This window comes from Solea solea, chromosome 12, assembly GCF_958295425.1.
Source record: "Solea solea chromosome 12, fSolSol10.1, whole genome shotgun sequence".
Taxonomy (NCBI): domain Eukaryota; kingdom Metazoa; phylum Chordata; class Actinopteri; order Pleuronectiformes; family Soleidae; genus Solea; species Solea solea.
In genome coordinates this window covers 19,437,799-19,461,097 of record NC_081145.1, presented here as the reverse complement: position 1 = coordinate 19,461,097, position 23,299 = coordinate 19,437,799, and the positions used below count along the sequence as shown (strand labels likewise).

Here is a 23,299-nt window from a genome sequence, read left to right as displayed (position 1 = left end):
CTGTCTGAGTGCGCATGCGCGGTAAACTTCATTCGAGGAAGTGAGTAGGAGAGGCAGTTCAGGCGACAGGGGAAAGTCAGTTGTTTATTCCGCGCTCAGAGAGACTAAAACGTCCCCGCGAACATTTCAACATGTCGAATATTGACAACAACCCGTTCGCAGAGTCTGCAGGCGACAGCCCTTTCAATGTAAGTGTATTTTATGGTAGTTTGTGGCACAGTCGAGCTCGGAGGCTGACATAGGAAACTTGCTGGATGGACATAGGGGTGGGATCTACTTCTGTTCTTGTGAAGCCTATTTGCCAAACATGACTGATTGACAGGACACAAACCAATCAGCGAGCTGTGCCTACAAATAGGGCGGGGTATTCTCTGGGTTTAGTTGCAGGAAGTTAAATGGTAGCTAGTATAATGTGTGTCAACTTCTTTTCAGCCACATTTACAGCTGTTACTATTCACTTTGAAATTAAGTTGTATGATTTGTTGAATGTGATTTGATATAATAGTGCTGGAAATGTTACCTTCAATTATAGAAGAAGAAGTTCACAGTTCCCATTATAAAATACTATGGATAGCTTTCACCACTTTTTCGTGTCTAACTAATATTTTATATTGATTTCAGAAACTGTGTTACCACTATTCTGCTCCTACAGTATATAGAGTTGCTTTCTTTTATTTATAGTTTTACTGTCTGCTGACTGATAAATATTATGCATCCGTGTGTTTGCAGGATTTAACTGTTGTCATTACTTGAGGTGGAACTACTTTTATTTACTTTACATGCAGGTATCTACCATTGTGTCAGGCCTTAATAGCCATTAGTCTGAAGAGGATTTTCAGTTTTCTAACTTTTCTCAAATCCCATTTTTAGTTAAACTTTGGATAATTTGAGCTTTTTCTTACAGGAATTAAAGGCCACATGACTCTCAAGCGTAACATATTGTAGACATCTGTGACTAAACTAGATTAGACTATACACTTTTTCTTGTCCCACGTTAAACTCTTGACATGTGACTAAATCACTGATTTGGTCTATGAGAAAATGCTGTAGAAGTGTTCAGTATTTTTGCCTGAAAGATTTAGTGAATCAATCAAAGTTTGACCAGTTGACTGAATAGAAGTCCTGTATTTTACACCTTTCTTTCATGTCATTTAAAGTTTTTCTGACTTTAAAAAGTTCCAAGTGTGGTTTTAAAACCTTTCAATATATATTTACAACTCCTCCTCTCCTGCTTCTTTTTGAAGCTTTTGCAACAATGGGCAGGTCAGCCATTCGATTGGCTCACTACTCTGAGTGACTCATTGTGTGGCCAATTTAACAGCAAGTTTAGAGGATGGGCCATCAGGACTAATTGGGAGGTGGCAATTACTGGAGTTCTACTCATTTTAAGGCACAGTTTGTGAATAGAGGCATGTCCCTTTGGATTTAGTATTTTGATATTCGCACTTTATTTACTTATATGGGCACTGACTTATATGGTCTCTCATATAAATAATAATAATAATTGTTGTTATCACAGCCTTGTAGGGAGGGTGCTTAGAAGAACTATAGAAATGAACATTGAATGTAGCTTTTAGCACCACATTAAACACAGTTGCTGTTACTATGGCTTATAAAATCTGGTTGGCATCAGTTTTAATGCACAAAATGTTAAGGAATTAAACTTTAATCTCTTTTTTTGTCTGCCTGTTACAAAATCAAGAACTGAGAGGTGAAATTTCAGTTACATTACATAACACAGTCAAGGGAGTGCAGAGTGTGTTTTTATATGAGAGATGCACAATAGCTGTGACGTCAATAGTGACCACTGTTTGTTTGCTGGGTGTGGAAGTCTCTGAATGTATAACCTAGTAGCAGCTGGTTCATACACTATATTAGAGATTAGTTAGTTCATATTTTAATGTTTGAGCAAATAGAATTCAAAAAACTAACAACATGGACTAAAATCATGGAACAAGGGCACCTTTTGTGAACTTGAGCTGAAGTTTCGTTCAGTCAGACAGCAAAAATATGTTGTTTTTTTCCATTACATTGACAATAGTATCAGAATGAGAATCAGAAGAGCTTTATTGCCAAGTATGATTTGCACATACAAGGAATTTGTTCTGGTGTCATCGGTGCGTAACAAGCATACAACATTTTTTAAAAAAAAAGTTAAGTGAAACAAGTATACGTATATATACTCAGTATATAAATGTTTTTTTTTTGTTTTTTTTTTGTTTTTTTTTTAAAAAAGATGTAAAAGAGCACAGTATCTGATATAAAGAGCAGTTAAGGGTAAGTTTAGTAGCAATATTTAGCTGCAGATAAAATGAGGACATGAGCCACACCTAGGTATACAAAGGTTATCACATAAAAGGCTGTTTCCGGCACACTGACACTGATTAAGGTCTGAACATCAAACTGACTTGTCAACAAATGTTTTTTACTGTCTTTTAGTTTTGAAGTTTTCAAACTTAGATCTGACCGTCATAGACTTTATCTCAATGGAAAGTTTCTTGTGTTTGGCATGTCTGTAGTTTTGCCTTGTTTTGATTTGTCTCAAAGACAGAATCTCATTAAGAGACATCTGTCATTTTTAATCTTACTACAGAAGGTGATAACTTCTGATAACTAAGCCACAATTTTTACTTGAAATACCAAGTAGTAAGGAGTGAAATGGTGACGTTATCCCCTTGTTTGTTGCTGGGAATATGAACAGGTGTGTCAAGGCCACACTTCAATTCAGTTAATGTTTACCAAGTGTTCCTGACTCCTGCTAAGAAATGAGTTATTCTAAGCCGATGATATAACGTGGACTCCAGTGGTTATTCCAGCAGTAGCTGGATGCAGTTTCTTTACATTTTACACTTCTTCACACTGTTTATCTTTAATGTTTAAAGAACAGACACATCCTTTAGGCAGAGTTCCACTGAAGACTAAATGTTTGTCAGGTCAAATATCGTTGCTCCAGTTTCAGGCGCAAAAGAGAGAGAAGGCACAATAGAAAAATTGCAAAATGAAGAAAGTTGAAACCTTTGTGAATATTGTGTATTATTTAGTCTTTTATCCTTTAGCTTTTTTGTCTGGACTGCCTCATATGGAGTTGGTGTGTATGGTGACGACAAGCTCAGTCACTGATAATGATGACATGCTTTGTTGTTTTCCAGGATCCTTCAGTCACACAAGTGACCAACTCCCACGTAGAGACAGTTGACCAGTTCAACCCTTTCCCTGATCATTCCACAGTAAGGCATCTAACACCAGCCTCATATAATCAGTGTGTGTTTCATTAGTTTGTTCTTTGTCGCCGTCCTGTTTTATCTCCTCTCACCCTGGTTCACATGCTCATCTTTGCCTTTTTTCCCCCTCTATCTTGTATCTTTTTCTGCTCTTGTTTGATCTAGATTTTCATCCCCAACTTGCTGTTTAAGCTTCATTTTTTGATTTAGTCCTTTTACTTGATATCCCCTTATTTTACTTCACTTCGCTTCCTCTTCCTAGCCCCAACATTAATTCAGTTGTCCTCTTTTTATTTTCTTATTTGTCTTGTTGTCACAAACACGTCCTTACAAACTTGTTTGTTTATAATTAATTTCCAGGGTGGAGTAGCAAGTCATACAACTCCAGCCACCACGTCTCTCTATCAGCCTGCTGTGTTACAGCCGTCTACAGAGCCAAGTCCACAGGTTTGACACAACCCTCCACATAAAAAATAACATGTTGAAGTAGATTAAGGGGAAGCACTTACTTTGATCTGGTGTCATAAACTGTCACCACTTTACACTGCAGTTTTCTACAGAAAGCTGACAATGGAAAAAGTTGACAAAATTAAAAGAAAAACAAAAGTTATATACCCAAATCCAAGGAAAATGTCCACTAGATTGTTGTGTGAAGTCATTCATTTTTGAGGGATTCCATCAAATGATAAACCTCAAAGGAGGATTTAGTAGGTTTTGCATGTTCCAGTATTCAACCACAGTGTCATGATTCTAATAGGAGAACCACAAATTACACTCATTTACCTCATTTGACTCGTATGGTATTTATCTCCCGCACTCAACCAAACTGATTCAGATAATTCAAATGAAGCTTGTGTTCATGAGATCTCAAGAAACTAGAAATAAAGATGTTTGGCTACAAACTACATTATTAATGTTATGCTAATGTTATATATATTGAGAAAATGTTATTTAAGCACTAGATTGTGTTTGAGTATGATTTTGTAGTCTTTCAGGTTTTGGATTTTAGTCAGTATTATGAGTAATATATGGCCCAGAGTGGCTTGTAGCATTTACATGACAGCTCTGTAGTACTTTACAGTGGTTCATCCTGTTAAAATATTGAATATATTACGTGTTTGTTCACCAAAGTGTTTGTAATGCTCACTTCAGGCGACTGCTGCTGCAGCTCAAACCAAACTGCTGAAGCAGCAGGAGGAGCTGGAGAGAAAAGCTGCTGAGCTGGACCGCAGAGAGCACGAGCTCCAGAGCAGAGGCCCGACAGGTCATTAAAGACATCTGCTCTCTCCTCTCCTCTCCCTCTCCTCTCCTCTCCTCTCCCTCTCCCTCTCCTCTCCTCTCCTCTCCTCTCCTCTCCTCTCCTCTCCTCTCCTCTCCTCTCCTCTCCTCTCCTCTCTACATGAATTGAGTTGTTTGCTGACTCAATGATGACAGGGAGCCACAATGAAGGCTTTTGTCCATGTTCTCCGGTTCTTCCCACATGTCGCAAAAAAAGGGGTGAATTAAACCCTCTAAACTGCCCGTAGGTGTGAGTGAATGGTTGTTTGTCTCTATGTGAGGCCCTGTGATGGACTGGAGAACTGTTTAGGGTGTAACCCACCTTTTTGCCCTATGTCAGCTGGGATTGGCACCAGCGCCCCCCGCAGCCCTCATGTGGAGGTTAAAGCAGTAGACGATGAATAAATTGAATTAAATTTACATTTTTTAATTCAAAATGAAAAAAATTGAGACAGATTCTGGTTAAATTAAGGTTAAATATTTTGACACTAATTAATACGATTAATAAATGTATTCATGTCAAACATTAGTTTGTTAGTTTAGAGCCAAGGCAGAGTCTTTTTTGGAGGAGGAAGATGCTAAATAAAAAAGATACTTCTTTAACAGCAGTAACACACAGTATAGTGTAAATGGACATAAATCCACATACTGGGCATGACCTTAATTCTGACTCATCAGATATTTTACTGCCGCAGTAGCTTTAAAAAAACAAACAAAAAAAACGATTTAAAGTGCAATGTGTGAAATAACTGTATTGCTGCTGTGCTGCTATTCTCAGTGTAATACAGTTTCCATAAGAACACAAAATCAGAGGTGTTCTCTAACCCACTAGAATAGAAATGCTATTTTATATTGACTCCCACACAAGTGACTGATATATGTGTGTTATATCGGCATATTTTTTCTTTTTCTAACAATGTTTCCGGACATTCACTTTTGTATTCATCATGGTTTTGATAAAGCTGGTCTCTATTTTCCCTCAGTGGTGATTTTCTTTTTTATTTGGGGAAGACAATGATGCTTTTCTAACTGGGATTATTATTTTTGTCTCTTTGTTGACAGGTAAAGAGAACAACTGGCCTCCACTGCCCAAATGCTTCCCCATCAAACCATGTTTCTATCAGGACTTCACAGAAGAAATTGCCCCAGAGTATCAGCGAGTGTGCAAGATGATGTATTATCTTTGGATGTGTGAGTACATAGACGTGAAAGGGGTGAATTTGTGCACTAAAAGATATACCTACAAAATGTGCATTTGTTTATAGTATCAGTGTGATTGACATGTGGCTCTCTCCACTGATTTCTCAGTCAACTGTGTGACTCTGTTCCTCAATCTGCTGGCTTGTCTGGCCATGTTCATCACCGACTCGTCTGGTGGTATCGATTTTGGCCTCTCAATTCTGTGGCTGGTTCTCTTCGCTCCATGCTCCTTCCTCTGCTGGTACCGGCCCATTTATAAGGCTTTAAAGTGAGTATACCTGCCATTTATGTTAGATGATTATTTATGCATCAAAAATGGTTTAATGTCAATAAATTAACCTGATTAATAAAATGTCCTGTAAACGGCTTAAATGAACTGGAGTCGGGTCAGATTTTCTGCAGAAATCTAAAGGCACACTCCTGTATATATCGGGGTTATTATCCGGGGTTGACCACCATTCTGGAAGCAGCACAACACAGACTCCAACAGAAACCCCCACAAACACAGCCTGTCGGGCTACACAACAGGAAAGTAACTATAGCAGAGCAAAGACTTAAGTGTTGCTTTTTACCACGTCAGTGTGCATCTTGGCTGCGTAAAATACTGCAGTCTCCTCTGTCACCCGAACATAGCAATAAGGCTGCAGTTCAGTTGCAGCCTCAAGTTTTGGCACTCGGAACAGTTATTTTTGGAACTGGTGTTTAGCCCCTTCAATATCCGCCTGTCTGTGATTATGAGCAACACGCTGTTATCTGAAGACATTTTTTAATCAGGGTTGTCTGGCTTACTATTTAATCCTACGATGCACCGTATACATCCAACCATCTTCTTCCACTCTATCCTCCACATGGTGGTCACGGGTGGTGGCGACATAGGGTAAAAGGCGGGATTCACCCTGGACAGTCCATCACAGGGCCACATAGAGAGAGACAAACAACCATCCACTCTCACGGTCAATTTAGAGTGTCCAATTTGCCTAATCCCCAAATCTGCATGTTTTTGGACTGTGGGAGGAAAGTGGAGATCCACGCACACACGGGGAGAACATGCAAACTCCATGCAGAAAAGGCCCTTGTTTCGACCGGGTCGCGAACCAGGGTCAGGTGACACAATACAGATGAAACAAAATCATTTTAGTTGTTGTTATGGATTATACTACAGTGTAGTGCTAAATGTAACTTGACGGCAGCATTCCTTCAAGAAACCCTCCTCTCATCATGGTTATAATGTAGATTGGGATGCTCCCACATTACTGCTGACTAGTGTATTAGGTATACTAGTGTTAAAAGGTATACCTGCAGACTTGAGTATAAGCTCAGTAATACACCTGTGAGCAGTGATGCTACTTTGTTTCATGACACAGCATTGTTTCCTTTGACCCCATGTATTAGCGGATTGAACTTTAAAAATGCATTACTGGTTGTTATGATAAGACTTGGTCTGACTTGCACGACATGAGTGTCGTGTAGTTCATTGTGTGAACTACACTTAGATGATGTGGGATGATGAATGATCTAACTGACATGACCGAAATAAACATATAAATAAATGAGTGTCATGAATGTCAAAAATGCAAACATTCCTTTTTTTTTGAATAAATTAAATGTGTTTTATTGACACATGCACTTTCTTGTTTCTTTTTTTCAGGACTGACAGCTCCTTCAGCTTTTTCTTCTTCTTCTTTGTGTTTTTCTGCCAAGTGGTGATCTTCATCATCCAGGCTGTAGGGATCCCCAAATGGGGGAACAGGTAAGTCACACTCTATAAGTTGATATTTAGAACATTTATCATATAGAGGTATGTGGTCCACTCCCCAATGATCACCATTGTCCCCTAAAAGACTCTTGTAATTTAAAAGTGATTTGTACATTTCGTCTAGTATGTAATCGCTGTCCAACCTTGGGGTTGAGGTGCTGAATGTTTTTGGTAAAATAAATACACAATAAATTCAAGAATATCCCATTCCAAGCCAAATGATCTATGTGAGGGATTTTGCAATTAATTATTTTGTTTTTATGAACACAAAAAGTTGATTGTAAATGTATTCACATTGAAACCAGTGCATTTTAACTAAACAATCTGACTATATTAAAAGGGCAATTCACAGGATTAATTTTTGATTTCATGTCACATATTCAAAGAATTCCTTTGTTGACGTGTTCTTTTCCTTTAGGCTCTGAACTAGTACCACTTAGGATTCTTACATGCTGTCCCCTCTCTTGTCTCACATTCTCTACATCCTTCCATCTTTCAGTTCTAACAGAGGCTTTCCCTTCTTCAGCTTCTAGTCGGCTGTCTCTCTGTCTGCTGGTAACTCTGTAAGTGTCTGCTGTTCACTGTCTCTGCTTCTTTCTGACAACATTTGCTTTTTTCTTCCTTTGTTCTTTTAAGCTTGTCTTTGTTTTCCACAATAATGAAAAAAAAAAAGTCATAGTTTTCCTATAATTGTGCAGCCTGAATAATAAAGTTTGGAGTTCTCCATATATATGGTTTAACTTTTGCCATATCAGACCAAATAAATAGTTCTTGTGCTTTTAGTCCTTCGTATCTCAGCTTATACAGTACCTGACATTTATGTTACATCATACTTGCGTACATGCTTGTCTGCGGTTGGTCTCAGTTGTGTGACTGAGGTTATATTTTAACTTGTGAACAGTCCTCAGACACATTGGATAATGTACAAGCCTGAATTGCTCAAGTACACAAGTTAAAAATAACTCTTTTTTTTTAACATGAAATGTCAAGTGTCTTTGTATTTCACCAAATGTCTTATCCATTCCTTACTGGAATTGATGGGTTGTTCTAAATTGCTAATAATAAGAGATAAAATATGTTGTAGCTGACGTTATTCAAGCTTGGTACACCTCGACTGGTCTTTTGCCTCTGTTGGCTCAAAACCGGCAACAACCTTATATTCTATCTGTGACCATGGAAGTTGTGTATTATGATTTATTATGAATATGTTTTTAACATGACATTTTTATGACCAGTGACCTTTATTCTGATAATTTTTTTCTTTTGCTTTTCTCACAGCTTTTTAAACTTATTTTCCCTTTTTCCTTAATAATTCTAAGCTCCTACTACTATGTGTGTACTGCATGTACTTGTGTGTGCATTACTACTGCACTATCAGATGACTATCAGCTCATCTAACACTCTGTCTGAGATCATCCAAAATTCACTGATATTTGTTGACTCTAGTGGCTGGATCACTGCTTTCACTGTCATCACTACGAACAAGGCAGTGGGCGCCATCATGATCACAGTGGCCATCCTCTTCACTATTTGTGGTGTGCTGTCTGTCATCCTGCTCAAGATGGTGAGAATCTTATTTACTTTTGTAGCTATTTTCATGTCCAATTAGTGGGTTAGCAGCAGTGTCTTAACAGGAATTAGGTATAGTTTGACCAAACCAAAGCTGAGGTAGGCAACATATTTGTGCTATTGTCAAGTAAGTGATAATTCCCTAGAAATATTTAGAAATCTGGGATGGGAGACAGAGGGCGGCTCCTATTGTGTGTTCTACTTAGTACACCTCCCTTTAGTAGTAAGGCCGCTACTACAGCATTGGCAACTATTGCCTATGTTGCAAAGCAACCTAATAAAACAGGAAAAGAGTCTGCTGATATATTAGAGCTGAAACAATTAATCGATTACTAAATGAATCGGCATCTATTTTGATAATTGATTAATCGGTTCAAAGCTTTTTTCCTGTTTAAAACCAGATTTCTGATTGTTTAAGCTTCTTTCATGTGAGTATTTTCTTCATTTCTTTGTTCTCGATAACAAATAAATCATTAAAAGTTAATCATTTTGGTTTGTGGACAAAACAAGACATTTGAGAACATCATGTCCAGGTTTGACGAACACCGATCAACATTTTTAAGGTTTTCTGATATTTTATGGACCAAACGATTCATCTATAATGAAACAGTCGTTTGTTGCAGCTCTATGATATATACAATAATTGGCATTCATAGTGTTTCCGAGATGAAGCGAGATGGCCTTGTGTGTTGCGTAGTGTGCACACAGGTGTCTGTGCTCCTGTAGTGGGAGGGGCCCAGGACAGAGAGCTGCACTCCCAAAAATGTTAGTATTTAACGACCTGGGAATGAGCAACCAATTATTATTGTGGGGATTCTGCCTATTTTAGCTTTAACAATAGCAATAGAGGAGTTTTCACTGTTGTTTTTGGGTAACACTCACACACAAGGCTTTTTTCCTCTTAATGTTACTCTTAATCTTACATAGTGGGTAATTCGTGCTTATCTTCATAACAATATGCAACTATGAGTCTCAGTGATGTTTTTATTTGTTTTTGAGCAACTTAAATAGAGAGCTTAGTTTTCCAGGAATAAAATAAAATGATATAATATGATATTTCCCTGGTCACTATATTAAGTGTGATTGCGTGCTAACATTTCCTAATTACAGCTGGAATGTCATAATGTATTTGCAAAATGTGTATTCTATAACCTGCCAGTGGCGAAGTTATTCAGTAGCATCCGCTGAGTTCTATCCACAAGGCCCAGGCTTTATCAGTAGTTACAGGTTTGAGCACAGAAGTGAACGTTGTAAGAGAAGAGAAAAGCAAAAAGCAGCAGCCATGTTAATATCATCAACCGTAGGACAGTTCCTACCATGTTTGATTATCACTTTAATGAACTTGCTAGTCCAGTGTAGTTTTGAGTGGTTTGGCTCAAACTAAATAGTTATTCTAGGTGTCACTGTTCTTCAGAAGGAGGCCTTACAGCGTTTGTTTGCTCACAATCTCCCCCTCTTCAGGTCCACAGCATGTACCGCCGGACTGGAGCCAGTTTCCAGAAAGCGCAGCAGGAATTCTCTCAGGGTGTCTTCACCAATAAAAATTTCCAAACAGCTGCTGCTGGTGCTGCCCAGGGAGCCTTCCAGCAGAACAACTAATGCTAGATATAGCTAGGGCAAGCTCCATACAACAGGTCAAGGTCTTTATATTATCAGGTCAACACGATTAACCAAACTAATGCGAATCATTGAGGAAGTTTAGCTTCGCTGAGAACGGAGAAGGCCTTCCAAAGTGTTAGTGATTCTTTCTGGGAGTTGTTGCTACTCTGGGAAAAGCTCCTATACTTTTGGAGCCAGTTGCTGCACAAATTCTGATCTGACCTTATAATGTACAGACCATGATCTAAGTGAGGCTACGTTATCATTTCACCATCAATGGACACGTGACTCCCAATGTTAACTTAGCATTTCACTTCATGCAGCTCTGTTAGCAAGTGAAAAGCAGTTGAGGGACAAAGTCACACATTTAGTGATTTTCAAGGTGGAAAGCATGAATGAGGTTGACTGATTTCTGTCTCTGTCCCTGGCTTTGTATATTTTGTGTGCACTTTCCTGCAATGCTCTTCATTGTGATGTACGGTGTGTGTGTGTGAGAGAGTGTGTGTGTGTGTGTGCGCGTGTGCCCTGGCATGCTGGTCACATACTGTAAAGTATGCTAGTGTTAATCCATGTAAATGGATCATGTAATGTAAAAAAAGTGTTCCTGTATGTTGTTGATTGGCATATTTTGGTCTTGAATAACATTTCATTGTTGTGTTTTTTGTTTTGTTCTGCAAACATTATGGTAAAGAGGAAGAAAACAGGACATGTAATTGTTTTCCTTGAGGCCTTAGAGTTTCACATGTTACTCATGCAGTAAATATTCATTTAAATATGGAAAGAAATCTAAGAGTTATACTGGAAACCTTCTGTAAGGAAACATTTTTCATTGACAAAAAGAAAATAGTGGTATCATCAGTATTGTGATGGTTCTGAGGAAGTTGGCTTTTGTAGGTATTACATGACGGTTTCTAATTTAACATCAGTGTTACCTACGTCATGTTTGTTATCAGCAGATTGAGTTCCCTCTTAATAATATAATATAATACAGAGGACATACTGCAATTTATTTCACACTGAAGCAATAAACTGGTGTTTTCTTCATTATCAGTATCACATTAATGGTTTCTGACTCAGATTCAGCTGCATCTGTTATCAGTGACTTGCCTTAAAGTTGTTGCTAAGGAGACCAAAGCAATCCTGATTATTGGAAAAAAAAGAAGAAAATTCTGCCAATAAATTACATTTGCATCAACGAGATTTGACCTCAGGTCACAGTTTGCTTGAGTTGGCTGCTTTGATCCAAACTGCGTTATAAAGTACAGCAGCATATTCAGCCTGGTAAATGATAAAAAATAATCTGAACATATCTCAGAGATTCTCCTCGAATTCATTTTTTAATTCCAACCAGAGCTGTGTGAATTTGGTGTAATATACCCAGTAAAGGTATTAAATTTTCTCCTGATCATTTCATTTTCAAACTAATTTAAGTCTTCCTGAAGACCACCACCACCACATTCTAAATTATTTTAGTACTGATGTATATTTCCTGTGATTCCGTATAATGGAGTGTGTGTGTGTGTTTTGCTCGATGTACAGTTTTTAAACATTTGGCTTGGATATATAATATATGTATAAATTCTAAAAGAACGACTGCACACTCGGATCATTTCTGCGCTGTTCTTTCAGCAAATGAGCGAATCATTTCAAGTTCAACCTCGGCACAGTAACACAACTGTATTATTCACACATTTCCATGCGCTTTGTGTCGGGAGAAGACAAATTTGTGCCTTTTGGATTTCTTGATTGAATATAGCATCTAATAAAATGCTTTGCTTCCATTTAAAGCCTTACTTGTTTGTTTTCCTTCACTTTAGGGCAGTTCATATAGTCACAATATGTAAGAATAGAAACATACCTGTGAAACCTCTGGTGCCTTTATCTTATAATTGTTGCTTTGTCTTATCAGGAGGATGTAGTGGCCTCACACATACAAGTCTCTTTAGTAGACTGTAGAATTCCACAAGGGGGAGCTGTTTGACAGATCTGCCCTTACTCAAACCACACACGTCATACTATAGTCAGTTTATACACACTGTGGTAAGTATACTCATCAATAGCTCAATATTGTCTCAACTGTCAGTTGTTGTCCTCATGCTTTATTTTAAGTAGAACTGAGGAGACGGGACACAAAGAGGGAGCGTATGTCACCTTTGATATTTGCTCAGAGTCTGCAGTGACTCACAGTCTCTGGGGAGTCTGCAGTGAAAACCCAAACTGCTGCTTCAGTCATCAATCATCTGTCTGCCTGTCGGGGGCTCACTGTTTTTCTCCACGCTCTGTCTGGAGCTCAGAATAACTGCAGCTTCTTCCCCATCAAATTCAGCAGCATCAACAGTTGGGCTGGAAAGAGTGGCTACCTGAGCAGGAAGAGTTGTGCACTTTCACTCTTGCATAGGCCTGTGTTTCATATTTATGGTCCAAGGCAAGCTGTATCGTAGTTAAACGACTTGTATCATCATTATTATTATCATTATTATTATTATTAGTCCAAATAGGTACTGTCTTCTTGGTAAAAGTTGTCAGACAGAAACATGTCAATGTTATCAAAAAAACTTATTGTTTGTATTTTTAATCAAGATTTTTATGGTACAAAGTGAATGCAAAAATAAATCATTTTTTTGCTTTCAAAGTTCAAACACTGAGAAAATCAAACTGAGACAACTATTGGACTGAAACATTAAATAAAACAAAATAACCAAAACCCCTATTCAATCAGTTCTTTAGTGCATTTTTTCTTATCATGAGTTCTTTCAGGATTGGAGTTATATTTTTCTTTTGCCAAATAAAAATATTTTTAATATACTTTATATTGACCTGGTTTTAAACCTGGGACATCGATGTTTCTTAAGTGTTATAACAGGAGTTTTTGTGACTCAGCAGTTGCTTTGTCTCTGTTTTAATGTCTTTTCCAGAGAAAAGATGAAGAGAAACTGTCCACCGTGGCAGCTCTGACGCTTCTCAGCCACAATCTGCAGATTCACTTGCATCATCTTCCAGCTTACAGTGAGTTGATAGTTGGGCTTATTACCACTAGAGGGGGACATAGCTGTGAAGCATTTGCTGTGGGAAGGGAAGTGCTGACTCACTGTCAGACCAACAGTAAAAAAAAAAAAAAGAAGAGAATATATAAATATTGAAATCATTTAAATGACACTCTTTGGTCCACCAACTGTACTAACAGAGAGGAGCACAAATAATGTCAGTGAATATTTTTTACATGTGAAAATGTGCATGCCTCTGATTGCAGATGTCTCCTGTCACATGATACATCAGTGATAAATACAGGGAATAGACGGTGGGTTCTTGCATGTCGGCTGAACACAATGTGTGTGTGTGTGTGCGCGCGCCTCATTATCCCTCAGTGTGGTGTCGACAGTGTTTGCTGATACATCCTCTGCTACACTGACAGGAGCAAAGCTCAAGGTTAAGAAGGAGAAAAGCTGAAAGAAACAAACCTTTTTAGGACATTTTCTGGCCTAAATATTGACCTTAGGTCAGGGTTTCTCAATCCTGGTCCTGGAGACCCCCTGCCCTGCATGTTTTAGATGTTTCCCTGCTCCGACACTCCTGATTCAAGTGTTTGCCTAATCACTGCAGAACCCTGATAACGAGCCATTTATTTGAATCAGGTGTGTCGGAGGAGGGAAACATCTAGGATGGAGAAGCACTGGTTTAGGTCGTCCAAAAGCATGGATGTCAATGCAGCGTCCTAAGAAGAACCGCTGCACAAACCCTTCTTTTAATTTGTATTATTTCCCAGAACAAATAATCTAAGGTTCCTCGAAGATGTTTTTTTGTTGTTGTTTTTTAAACCACACACACTTTTGAAAACCCTGGCCTTCTCATGTATTTTTTATTTTCTCCAGACTCTTAATTTGAAAGCCCCACCGGAAATAACACTTTTGCAATCTCTGACACGCTGTCCCCTGTCGTCACCTCCTCCTCCCCCCCCTCCCTCAGCACCTCATCACCCCCTTTACCCTCCCTCCCCCCCAACTCCCCCACCTCGCCCCTTCTCGCCACACTCGTCGCCGCGCTCGCACCACTGGTTGTCATGGCGATGGAGTCAGCCTCGGCGTCGGCTCCAGGGGTTGTTGCCATGGAGATCCCGGTGCGAGGTGCACTCGAGGTGGTGGAGGAGGACGAGGGATTCAGCGCGCCGCCGCCGCTGCTGCCGCCGGGGTCCGAGGAGCGACTACGGCACCGGCGCGGTGGAGGGAGACGGCGGAGGGGGGTTCCGTTCAACCGGGGCGGCTACTACATGCTGATAGTGATCGGGGAGATCGGCACAGAGCATCAGCTGGAGACCGCCAGAGCGCAGATAGAGCGCGGTGAGTGTGAACGCGTCTCTAACCTGCAGCACTGGAGTGATTGTGATTCAGTGAGTAGCTTTAAAGCCACAAGGTTTTTAAATGTGGAAACAGCAGAGACATGTTTTGACGCAACGAATATCCATAGGTGGACGCAGTTGCTGCAGCATTGCACCATGGGACACGCATTTTCCCTCTGCCACGCTGTTACTCTGAGATTGCAGAGTCAAACTGTAAATGCAGCTGTAGCTCTTATTATTATTAATATTATGAGTTGTCTAGAGTGATATTAGGTGTGCAGCTGCATCTCGAAATACTTTAGTTAAAAGACTCACATGATGAACCTCTAATAACAAGTGAAAACACATACATCATCATCACAGCAGTCTCTGTTGCAGCTTGCTTGTTCTTCAGTGTGTTTTAATGTGTGTTTGTACTGCACTTCCTATGCTTGTGAGGACCAATTAGAATAGAATAGAATAAATCTTTATTGTCCACTGAGGTGGCTGACTACTTACAGACACTGATTAGACTAAAAACAAGACATACAACCACAATAAAATCACAAATATAATGGTAGATTTTAAAATTAGATTACAAAGTGAAACGTAGAGCAGTTGAATTAAGAATGCTGATGCATGGCATGTTTATGGTTATAGTTCAAACCATCATTATGACAACATTATTTTTTTCCCCAAATCTTTATTTTCATGGAATGCAAACACATGAAGAAGCAGAGAATGAAAGAGTTCATCATATCTTAAACAGCTTAAAATGATATCATATTCCATCATGATATCACAATAAAAATGCTAGTGAGGATAGATAAGAGTTCACAGAATTTCAAAATAAAAGTCTCTGTGTTGATTTGGAACCATATATATTCCACAATAGAAATGATTTTATTTATGGTGCAAAATATTTTATATATAATATATCCACACAGAAATAGCTCCCTTATAACTTGACATTCAGTGGAGGGCTGCATGTGGCCTGCAGGCCGCAAGTTTGAGACCTCTGGTTTAAGGGCTAGAAGACCTTACCCTTATGAAATAGCAGGTTACCTCTATCTATAAGGACAGAGGTAAGGTGAATGTGGCTATAGGTATTAGGCTTTAAGTGTTTATGGCTGATGTTAGGGATAAGGTTTTGGTTACACTGTCCTTATGAATTGAATTCCACGCAGAGGTTTAACAAGAAGACCTGTACTAACTTATTTCTGTGGGTGTGGTGTATTCCAGAATTAGTTACTGTCATAATCTATGTTCAAATTAACTTTAAAATTCTACTTTTTAGTTATAAAGCCCTGAATGGTCTTGCCATTCAGGGTTTAATGACTTTGTTTTATAGGTTTTACATTCCATTTTTTATTGTTTTTAATACTGCTTTTAGTTGAGTTTAGTTTCATATCCTGTCTGTTTTATGTATGATGTACGCCACTCTGGTCAACTCGGTTGTTTTTAAATGTGCCATAGAAATAAATTTGGATCTGATTTGGATTGGATTGGATAATCTCAAAGGAGTAATCAAACACAATCTGGGCTCATCATTTCTCAGCTGAATATCTAAGAACTGTCAGAGTAAAAACCCTCCTCCTCCTCCTGTCTGAAGTTTTTGGGATGTAAGAGGAGCTGCTGTGAACAATGTTGCAGTGTGCAGATTCAGTCTTACTGTATGCTTGTCAGCACTTCTCTGCGGCGCTGCTGCCTTTTCTAAGTGGTTTCCAGTCCAGATGATCATTGACACGTTCAGATGCTAAGTCCAGCGACATCATATCAGCTCCATCCTCTCTGACCTTACTACCTTCTACGAGGTGACAGCTCAGTATCACACCCACTCGCCTCATTGCAACATCGATTCTTTCACACAGGTTGGCTCTTTAAGTGTGACTCGCAGCAAATGACCTGCCATCGATTCTCATCAGCTGCACGGTCTTTTGTGGGCCTACAATAAGTCACCTTCACAGCACTGATGTAGACCAGACCAGAACTAAACAGCTAAGGACTCTAAAGCCTGTAAACCGAACGTATTAGTCTGTACCAGAGACAGGAGTAAGTCTCAAATCTTTTAATTCTTGCAAGAATCAAGCAATTTACAAGTCAAGTTATATGAATATAGGAGATTAAGATGATATCCCAGATATTCCACATTTAAATAAATATAAAAAAAAGAGAACATTTTGATTCGATGAATTGGGAGATTGCAGCTTGATTTGAGTCAAAAGTCGCTTCTGTATGGATGAACTCTGCATGTCTAAGCATTAAACTTCACTTTCAGTCAACCTGAGTGCTGCAGACAACATTGCTGGGACATTGTTCATGTGGAATTAACCATTTCACATCCTGTATTTAAGTCTAATAAGTGCAGTTCATTGTGTTTCAACTAACTTTTGAAAAGCCAATGATCACTCATCCCACATTTACCACACACTTTTTTTTTTTTATCTTTCATAGCATTTCGTTTGATCTAACTCAGACCTGAGAGCCAAAATTAAAGTTAACTTTGACCTAACATTATTGTATTATTATATAACTTAATTCAAAAATAATTTGAAATTTGCCATTCCTCTTATGAAGTCCATTTTTCTTTAATGAAAATGCATGATTGATTCAAAGCCAGTTCTAACATGCATCAAACTGGATATCTCTCATATCATAACCAGTACTTGCTTATTACAACAACAACAACAACAACAACAACAACAACAACATTTTATTATTAAGTCTTATTATTTTTGCAACAGCATCTTCCACGTCTGTAGCCTCGGGAGTTACGTCCCTTGGTGGGTTGCCAGGTTTGTGCGTAAGTCCGCAAAATCAGGTCCCCAACGTTTTTGGTGTTTCAAGAACAAATTGCAAAGTTAACTCCTCAGTCGAGTCTTTTAGTTGAGTCAAGCAAGTCTCAAGTCCCCACCTCTGCTCTGTACCGCTGATCTCTCATAGTGATGGCTTGATACCACTGTTTGTGTCTTATACAATACAGATATCACCATTCTGAATTTGAATCAATACCAGCATCAATCTGATATGGTGTTTTACCTCTTTTTAACAACTTAGCTGTGAACAGAGCATCTGTGCTGATACATTTACCACCTACTGTAGACTGAATTCAAAAACACAAGGCTCCCTCTGTGTGGCAGATATTTCCAAGCCCTCATTGACATCCTGGCCATGTGACATCTCTCTTTACAGCTTGTTGTTTGTGATTAGTGAAGCATTTTACGTCATATTTAGGGTTTACAGATCATCCCTGCTCTGATGTGGTTAAACACTGTTTGTCGTTTTGTATTAATCACTGTGACATTTCTTGTTTTGGTCCTTGTATCAAATTCCTAGTATTCTTTATTGTTCCTCAAAAAAAGAAAATGAGTGTTCCTGAGAAAAGAGGCTCATCAAACTTGATAAACACAAACACACCCTGAGCCGGTGATGCAGCGTTTCTTCAAGCAGCGGCTGGCGAGGACTTTCAGTCCTGATAGCTTATAGGTTTTTGCAGATCTGGAGCCTGGAGGCAGTGAAGTAGAAGTAAATGTGACTGTGGTTGTGACAATCTTACCTCAGACAGTGTGAAGAAGTTTCCATGTCCTTGGAGTCTCAATATTCTGACTCTGTCTCAGATAAAACTTTCGTGTCTCAAGACTTTTCTTCTGCAGCATCCATGAGCTGCAATATTTTGGCTGCATTTCAAAGTGTAAAGTTAAATATGTGCAGAGATAAGTGCAATAAATTACTTCACCCAGTAACAGAGGAGCTTTTAAATGGTAACACGATTTGCATTATTTTCATTTTTAACATTTAACAACTTTTCCACCCTGGATTTAAGGGTTTTAAAAAAAATGACTCTTCACCCAGAGTGCTGTATATTGTGTAAATGTCAAAAACTCACCATCTGTGGGTTCGAGAGGTGGCTGTAAAAACTAGTTTTGTCCTTCACAAAGACATCAGCTGGATAAATGCCGGCAAAAATGGAGTCCAAGTTTTTTACTGCAGTCATGAAAATGTAACACAAAAAAATATATCAAGACAAACTCGTTCTGCAGCACAACAAACTGCCCTACTTTTATGACAACAAAAGTTTTGTCTGTTATTAAATATTACAATCGATTCTAACTGACACAGTGACCCCATGGTCAAAGTCGGTTACCAAATTGGACAATATACTAGCTTTTACATCCCAGCCGTCCACTGTCACTTCAGGTGTGCCCCAGGGCTCAGTCTTGGGGCCCCTCCTCTTCATCATGTACCTCCTTCCTCTTGGCAATATCTTGGCTGATGACACCCAGCTGTACTTCCGTGCAACGTGTGGTGTTGAGTCAAAGTTATAATTCATTTTATGTCACATTTTTAGTAACGACGAAGCAATAATTGCATTGAAGACACAAAATAATACTCTTTTCTTTTTGTCCATAAAAACAAGCCTAGTGAACTTTGAACTGTGACGTATTTCCAAATGTCACAAATTCAATCTGATTTTAAACATTTTGAGTACTTTTTATTATTAATTTTAATAACAAACAACCATTCACATTCAATTTTTGGACTGTGGGAAGAACCTGGAGAACCCGGAGAAAAATCACGCGCACATGGAGAGAACATGCAGGCAAGTGTGCTAACCACTACAAAATCAACACTATCCTAAACCTTTACCAACAGTTGCTGTGTTTCCCCGTCCACATACAGTATGCTATCTGGGTGTTATCCTTGACAATACTCTATTTTCAAATCCCACATCAATAACATAACCCAGTCTGCAAACTTTCGTCTACGTAACATTAATCCCCTCCGCCCCTCCATCACCCCCACATACTGCTGCTATCTTTATTCACAGCCTTGTCACTTCTCGCCTAGACTACTGTAGCTCCCTCCTCTTTGGTCTCACTCACAAATCCAGCACGCAGCCGGATTCTGAAGCAGATGAAGCTTATGGAGGATAAGCTTCAACTGGTTCAGAATTCAGCTGCCTGCATCATCACCAGAAGCCCCCTCCATCCATCCAGCACATCATTCCTGTCCTGCAGCAGCTCTGCTGGCTCCTGGTTTAGTTCCTGCGTTGAATTCAAAATCCTCCTGTTAACATTCAAGGCCGTTCACTTCCTCCATATGCACCTCCATATCTGTCTGACTTCGTCCATGTTGCCATTCCCTCTCATACCCTCAGATCCTCCTCTATCCTTTTGACTGTTTTATTTTGCCTGATCAACAGTTAACCCTTAGATATTCAGCCAGATGTCAAATATGACACAGGAAGCAGCAATGAACCACACAAATGTGGGATTTGTGCTTGAGGCTGTTTGAAACTTCATATTTGTATTTTCTTCTTACAAAATGGAAGGTTTCAAAGTTGAGATCTGAGTTGTTGGTTTGGCAAAGGGCCACGTAGTTAAATGTCTGGCCTCGTGCTGAAGGCCACAGACGCAGCCTTTTGTCTCTACTGTAAATAATGGAAATCTTTCAGGACTTTGTCTCTGACACAGTGAATAAGAAGGTCCTGTGACCAGTCGGCTTCATCATAAATTATTTACAACGTATTAACGATAAAACACCGTTATTCATTGAACTTTACATTAATCTGATAGTTAATGTTGATCTAATTCAGATAGTTGTAATCCAGCGGATGATCACGTCTGAGACGTGAGACAATGTGACGCTGCATTTTTTTTTGGGACAGACTGCAGTCTGCAGTGAGAGAATAGTTTCCCCTTATTTAAGGACATTCAAGGTCCTCAAGTGCCTTTTTGTGAGCATAGGGGAATGGATTTGAAAAATTAGAATAATCTGATGAGAGAGGTGAGTGCATTGGTTGAAATCTGACCCAAACTCCCTCTGTGGTCTGACTCACTGCTGTACGGGGGGATCTGATGAAGCGTGTGAGTGTGTGTGTGCATGTGCATGTGGTGATAAAAGAAAAAGAGTGTGTGTATTTCTACTGATCCTAAGAAATGTAATGGATTTTTGACTGGACAGGTCACAGTGCCACAGCACACAGTGTCCTGTTCCTGCACCAGTGATACCTGTACTATGAAAAGAAACAATATGCAAACCATGTACATAGTTTGCATGGATATAACAGGACTGTTAGCACAATTTATATTATATATATCACAATATAGATCGAATCAGTATGTCTTTCAAGCTTCTGGGTACTGTAAGACTCAGTATTTTTGGGCTATATCCTAATAAATTAAATATATTGGGATATAAAGCTGTACACAGGCTACACAGGTTACTCTGGGCTCAAATATGAGTGGTAATACACTGTAAATACGCTCAAATAAAAATTCTTATTATTGCCTTTCGTTACAGATAATACCTGGTTTATTTCATTGGCTTTTTAATGTTAAATTAATTCTATTTACATGTGTTAGAATAGAAACAATGACATTGCCTATAAATATAGTCAAATCCTGTTACAACACATAGGTTTTTTAAATTACAGAAGTATTATGAAGTGAAATTTTGTTCATTCCAAAGGTTATTTTGTAATCTGTATATGATGATGTCCAAAGGCTGAGAGGGTATCTTGTCCCATGCCATGACACAGATATAATATCGATATACTGCCCCACCCTGGTTACCAATGTTATTTGAGTTCAGAGATATTGATATTGGTAAAATAATGCTTTGCAGTTTCAGGACATTCTGAGCCTGATATGTTTTCTGTTTATTTTTTACTCCTCCTTGCAGTCCAGTGGGGGAACAGAGTGAAGACGATGTCTTACTTGAAATCTTGCGTGACAGATTAGAGCCCAGCGAGACAGAAACTAGTCCTTTTTTGCTCAATTTCATTAAAGTCTGTCCTTCAGTGTCTCACGCTGTTGTCCTCAACCTGTCTTTGTCTTTCCTGCCTGGCAGGAATCCGATCCTGGGACGTCGACCTCCAGTGCTGCGACCTGAATCAGCAGCTGCAGCTCTTTATAACCCGTCACTCCGCCCACTTCTCTTCTGAGGTCAGAGGTCAGTGTGACATTTTGCTTGTTTATTATGAGTAAAATGTTTTTTGTTTTAAACTATCAACAAGATGCCCACCCAGATTTTACTGTTGAAAACTATCGTGCTTTTGCTGTAGGAGGCCGACAGGAAGTAAAAATATACTGCATTGCCACCAGGGGGCAAAAACAAGTCCGTTTGAAGGGAAAATTAACATCAGTTAACATTTTACAGGCGTGACAATGTCTCTAGTTTAAGGTCCTCTTCAATAGAACATGATATCAGTTTCATTTTATTTTATTTTATTTTATTTTACCTTTTAGCACATGTCAGTTAATTAAAAAACCAGAGAGATTACAGTTGCAAAACAAACATTGAAATATAAAAGTGCAAATAAAGTGCAGGAGTTATGGTTGCAGAAACAATTTAAGAACACAGGTACTGTTCAATGGATTCCTGTTGTCGGTCTTTTAAGCTCCCAGTGAAATAAATAATGATATTTGTAGTTTAGAAAATAATTTTTCCATTTAGAGGAAAATAGACAATAAATCATGGCACACATTTATTTATTTATTCATTTGATTCATTTAGTGAACGAGGACAATGCACATTAGTATACATGACTGAAAATGTGCCATCATTTTCATCTGTAATCCCTGGACATATGTTAAAAAGTCGTCCTGTCGCCAGTATGATTCACAGATGGTGTTGTCCTGCAGGAACCCGGTTGCAAAACCTCAATCTTATCTCGAGTCTTAAAAATGGGATTCCCGATTCCTATGTGTGATGTCACGACCGGTCGGTTGACACTTACTGAAAACACAAAGAAGTGCACACAAATAAAGTTTCACTCGTGAATTCTACTGCTCAGAAAACACCGTCGGTGGTTCAGCAGTCTGACTGGATAAATGTGTGTTGCCCCTGCTTTGCCGCTGTTTACACACAAATGTTCCCTGATCGTATTCCATGACAGAGCCTGTTCTCAGATGAAGGACTCAGCGTGCAGATAATGTTACATCATCAACAATAACACACTGCAGTTTGAAAACAAACACATCTTCAGCTAGTCAGGATTATCTCTATAGCATTAAGCATATGTGGATAATTCAGGACACAACAAGTCCGTTCTTCTTTATTTTCTCATTGAAATCATTGTCACCTGCAATATGTTAATGATGTGTGTCTGACAGGAGTGATTTAGTCAACATTTAAGCCATTAGCATTTCATCAAAGATGAAACATTTGTGTGTATAATCATCATGGTGACTATTCATGGAGCTGTGTGTGTGCGTGTGTGCGTGTGCGTGTGTGTGTGTGTGAGTGATTCCATCAGGTCATTACCTGGCAGACGATGGAGATTAGTCCTTCTTCAGAATCTTTTGTACTTTCAGACTGGGCTCTGAGCCCCAAATCACAACAACAGACACACACACACAC

General features: G+C 39.0%; 2 protein-coding genes across 2 annotated transcripts in view; both read left to right on the top strand.

Annotated features, from left to right (window-relative positions):
- The first annotated feature begins 25 nt into the window (after positions 1–25).
- Positions 26–12,404, top strand: scamp2 (secretory carrier membrane protein 2). Its single transcript, XM_058646288.1, has 9 exons — positions 26–188; positions 3,150–3,227; positions 3,582–3,668; positions 4,374–4,485; positions 5,562–5,690; positions 5,808–5,967; positions 7,348–7,449; positions 8,902–9,019; positions 10,486–12,404. Exons 1-9 carry the CDS (start codon positions 132–134, stop codon positions 10,621–10,623), a joined length of 981 nt encoding a protein of 326 aa, XP_058502271.1. The 5' UTR covers positions 26–131; the 3' UTR covers positions 10,624–12,404.
- Positions 12,405–14,647: 2,243 nt separating this feature from the next.
- The window catches only part of LOC131469552 (microtubule-associated protein 1B-like), a 68,154-nt gene continuing 59,502 nt past the window's right edge, over positions 14,648–23,299 (top strand). The window contains exons 1-2 of the mRNA XM_058644613.1: positions 14,648–14,957; positions 21,788–21,889. Coding sequence (XP_058500596.1) covers positions 14,681–14,957; positions 21,788–21,889 — 379 coding nt within the window. The 5' untranslated portion in view covers positions 14,648–14,680. The remainder of the gene's footprint in view (positions 14,958–21,787; positions 21,890–23,299) is intronic.